At 64.5% G+C, this 4,637-nt stretch overlaps 1 protein-coding gene across 1 annotated transcript; it reads left to right on the top strand.

Annotated features, from left to right (window-relative positions):
• Positions 1-402: 402 nt before the first annotated feature.
• On the top strand, positions 403-2,005 carry MGAT3 (beta-1,4-mannosyl-glycoprotein 4-beta-N-acetylglucosaminyltransferase). Its single transcript, XM_047067378.1, is given in 2 exon segments — positions 403-1,149; positions 1,151-2,005. Coding segments are annotated over 2 exon segments (1,602 nt in total).
• Positions 2,006-4,637: the final 2,632 nt, after the last annotated feature.

Genomic DNA, 4,637 nt, shown 5'->3' on the forward strand with positions numbered 1-4,637 from the left:
TGGAGCAAAGCCTAGCGGTGCAGCTGGTCGGGTCAGGGTGGGCAGGCGGGGTAGAAGATCAGACTTCAGGGGAGGAGGGGGGGTGTTTGACCTGGCAGTCTCTGGGGGGGCAGGGCTGAGCCAACAGGGAGGAGGTCCTGAGCCAGGAGGGGAATTTCCTTGACGGGGTGGGGCTGGGGGGCTTCCAGGGGTACTTGGTACAGAGTGGGATTCCCGGGCTAGACTTCTGGGGGACAGGAAGTGACCTCATGCAAGGGCGCCAGGCACTGGCCAGGACGTTCACAGACACGGTGGCGGCAAAGGCTTCCTCAGGCTCCCTTCCTTAGGAGAGGGGCCTCGGGCTCTGGTCACCCGGGTCTGCAGACCCCCTGACCCGTCTGCTGTCTCCCTCTTTACTGCAGAATGAAGATGAGACGCTACAAGCTCTTTCTCATGTTCTGTATGGCCGGCCTGTGCCTCATCTCCTTCCTGCACTTCTTTAAGACCCTGTCCTATGTCACCTTCCCCCGGGAACTGGCCTCCCTCAGCCCGAACCTCGTGTCCAGCTTCTTCTGGAACAATGCCCCCGTCACGCCCCAGGCCAGCCCGGAGCCGGGTAGCCCCGACCTGCTGCGAACGCCGCTCTATTCCCACTCGCCCCTGCTCCAGCCCCTGTCGCCGAGCAAGGCCACCGAGGAGCTCCACCGGGTGGACTTCGTGCTGCCCGAGGACACCACCGAGTATTTCGTCCGCACCAAGGCCGGCGGCGTCTGCTTCAAACCGGGCACCAAGATGCTGGAGAAGCCCCCCTCGGGGCGGCCCGACGAGAAGGCCGAGGGCGCCGACGGCTCCTCGGCCCGGGGCCCCGCGCGGCACCTGCTGAGCACCCGCGAGCGCCCGGGGGCCCGCGGCGCGCGGCGCAAGTGGGTGGAGTGCGTGTGCCTCCCGGGCTGGCACGGGCCCAGCTGCGGCGTGCCCACCGTGGTGCAGTACTCCAACCTGCCCACCAAGGAGCGCCTGGTGCCCCGGGAGGTGCCGCGGCGGGTCATCAACGCCATCAACGTCAACCACGAGTTCGACCTGCTGGACGTGCGCTTCCACGAGCTGGGCGACGTGGTGGACGCGTTCGTGGTGTGCGAGTCCAACTTCACGGCGTACGGGGAGCCGCGGGCCGCTCAAGTTCCGCGAGATGCTGACCAACGGCACCTTCGAGTACATCCGGCACAAGGTGCTCTACGTCTTCCTGGACCACTTCCCGCCGGGCGGGCGGCAGGACGGCTGGATCGCCGACGACTACCTGCGCACCTTCCTGACGCAGGACGGCGTGTCGCGGCTGCGCAACCTGCGGCCCGACGACGTCTTCATCATCGACGACGCCGACGAGATCCCCGCGCGCGACGGCGTGCTCTTCCTCAAGCTGTACGACGGCTGGACGGAGCCCTTCGCCTTCCACATGCGCAAGTCGCTCTACGGCTTCTTCTGGAAGCAGCCGGGCACCCTGGAGGTGGTGTCGGGCTGCACCGTGGACATGCTGCAGACGGTGTACGGGCTGGACGGCATCCGCCTGCGCCGCCGCCAGTACTACACCATGCCCAACTTCCGCCAGTACGAGAACCGCACCGGCCACATCCTGGTGCAGTGGTCGCTGGGCAGCCCCCTGCACTTCGCCGGCTGGCACTGCTCCTGGTGCTTCACGCCCGAGGGCATCTACTTCAAGCTCGTGTCCGCCCAGAACGGCGACTTCCCCCGCTGGGGCGACTACGAGGACAAGCGGGACCTCAATTACATCCGGAGCCTGATCCGCACGGGCGGCTGGTTCGACGGCACGCGGCAGGAGTACCCGCCGGCCGACCCCAGCGAACACATGTACGCCCCTAAGTACCTGCTCAGCAACTACGCCCAGTTCCGCTACCTGCTGGACAACCCCTACCGGGAGCCCAAGGGCACAGCGGAAGGTGGGCGGCGGAACAGGGGGCCCGAGGGAAGGCCGCCCGCCAGGGGCAGATCGGATGTGGTGGAAGGCTAAGGCTGCGAGATCTTCAAAGAGCCGGCGGGCGGGGCGGGGGGATGGCGGCAGCCCCTCCCGCTGTTTCCCTGCCTCCCTCTGCCGGCTGCCTGGTTCCCGAGACGACCGAGCCCTTGGGAACCCAGGGCCAGGCCTGTGAGCTCACAAAGCATCCTTCCTCGTCGGGAGAGGGGAGTCCAGCCCTTCCGTCCACCCAGAGTGCTGTGGCCAGGAGGTGCCAACGGAGAGTGCATGACGGTTACTGGGCAGCCAGGGAGGGCGGGCAGGGTCGGGGAAGGGGACCCGCAGGAGAAGCTCCCCAGGCCAGCCACGTGGGAGGTGCGGCCCCGGCCGGGGAGAAACCTGCCGTTGGGCCTCCTGGGGCTTTGGACCTGCAGCGGGAAGGTGGGCAGGCCGGGAGGTCCTGGGGCTCTGTAAATGGGTGCATCCGGGTGCAGGAGGAAGAGGGGACAGCAAGGTGGGAGGGATGTAAAGGAGCGTCCAGCTGGGAGGAAGCGCAGTGTCCTCGGAAGGGCTGAGCCGGAGGGAGCAGAGAGCTCTGCCCGCAGGACACCCCTGCGCTGGATAGCACCCGTGGGGTAGGGCCTGGAGTCTGCCGAAGCCCGGGGAGTCTTGCTTTTGGTTCCAAACCTGGCCTTGACATTCCGTCTTTCTTTTTATACTGTCGTCTTGTGGGCTGCCCGCTCAGCCCTCGCAAGGCCAAGACTCCAGTTCTCGGGGTGGGATGGGAGCCGGAGGCTGGACCGTCAGGCCGGCCTGGGAGGGGGCCTAGGGGAGGCAGAGGTTCCCCATCACGCCTTCCCACTGGGACCCACAGCCCCAGCCCTCCACCGTCTCTGATAGAGTCACCCTTGTGCCCCTGCTCGGGGCTGGCTAGAGCCAGGAAGGGCCCACAGGCTGCCTGGGACCAGGAAGGACTTTGAGGTCAGTTATGTCATCTCATTCCCCTCAGTTTATCTCATGGGGGCAGGGGATGTATCGGTTAGATTCTAAGCTGCTGCCATTAAGAGGCCCCCAAACACAATGGTTGAAGCAAGACAAGCTTGTTTCTAGCTTAACTGTCCAGAGGGAGATGGTCCAGATCCAGTAGGGCAGCTCTGCTTTTTCCCGCATACACACCTTCCAGTTCTGGACAGAGCGGTGGCTTCAGCTCCCACCCTCACATGTGCATCCCAGCCTGGGAGAAGCAGAGAAGGGCAAGAGAAGCACATGTCCTTTCCCGTTAAGGGCATGAGCCAGCATGGCATGGTCACTTCCGATCGCATCTCACTGGCCGGGTCTTAGTCACGTGGTCACAAGCAGCTGCAAGGGAAGCTGGGAAAGGGCGTGTTCAGCCACGTGCCCAGCCTCAGCTTGAGAGTCCTCTTAGTAAAGGAAGGAGGAGAGCACGGAGACCAGGAGCATCTTTGGCACAGAGGGAGGGCCATGGGGAGAGAGCGTCAGAATGACTAACACAGTCCTGGGATCCTCCTCTCAAGTTCAGAGCTCTTAGACGCACCTGCTCCTGCCCCCATTCACTGCCAGTCCAGAGCTGGGGGGGGGCGGGCAGTGAGAGCCTGCAGTTGAAGGAGGGGTGAGACACCGCCCTCCTGAGGCCCCCACAGATGTTCACCCAGCCGTGCCAGGATGCAGAGCCTGCCTGTCGAGCGGGACACGTTTGTGTGTGCGTGTGTGTATTTATGGGCATGTGTGCATGTTTGGTGTGTACTTGTGTGTGTCTGTATTGGGGTGTCCCTGTAAATAGATGCTTCTGTATGGATGTGGGGACAGGGCCCAGGCCTCCCCTTCCCCGGGACCTGGAGACTGTGGCCACAGCCCCTCACAGCTCCCCCAAAGTGACTGAGGCGCAAAGCCCTCGGGGAGCCTAGCAAGCAAGGCTAAAGGGGGATGCGGGGTCTGTCTGTCTGTCTGTCTTTCAGTCCAAGGAATGAGAATCCTCCGGGCCCGAGGGCTGAACAGCTGAGAGCTCACTACCTCCCCGGCCTGTTTTGGTCCCCACCATATCCTTCCATCCCATCCCACCCAGCCTCCAGCCAGGACTGTCTCTGGGGGTCTCGTTGGGGTTTCCTGACGGGCCAGAAGGGGAGGGGGTCTCCCCTGCCTCAGCTCTGTCCAGAGAACTGTCTGGCGTGGGTGTGGTCTGGGGAGCTGGCCGCAGGGCAGCGTCCGGCCGGCAGGCATGAATCAGGTGGCAGGGCCCTATGGCCTCCAGTCTCCCACCCCAAGCAAGTCTTTAGGGTGCCCTGAGGGAACCCCTCCCTTGGAGTTACAGCAGTCCCCCTAGTCCCTCTTGGATCGGAGAAGTGGCAAAAGAAATCAGGATGTCCCTGTGGCTCTGGGCCAACCCAGACCGGGGCCTGTCTTCCCAGCCACCTCTGCTCACCCCCCGGACAGGCAGTCTCTGGGGGCTCCTGAATCGGGCCTGAGTCCCAGCCCAGGGCCTCCCTCCTGAGGGCTTCCTCACCTCGTGCCCCTGGCACCCTCGGCTGCTATGGGCATGCCCCCTCCCCAGGCTGGCAGGGGTCCCTGGCCTCCAGTTCACCAGCTCCGGGGCAGGGGAAGGAAGAGGGGAGGAGCTCAGATCTGCCAGGACCCACCTTCCCTCTCAGACCCAGAACCCTGTTCGCGGTCA

Source organism: Lynx rufus, unplaced genomic scaffold (genome assembly GCF_022079265.1).
Source record: "Lynx rufus isolate CCGP_SWC_20201006 ecotype Redwood Valley unplaced genomic scaffold, mLynRuf1.p SCAF_7, whole genome shotgun sequence".
In the NCBI taxonomy this organism is placed as follows: domain Eukaryota; kingdom Metazoa; phylum Chordata; class Mammalia; order Carnivora; family Felidae; genus Lynx; species Lynx rufus.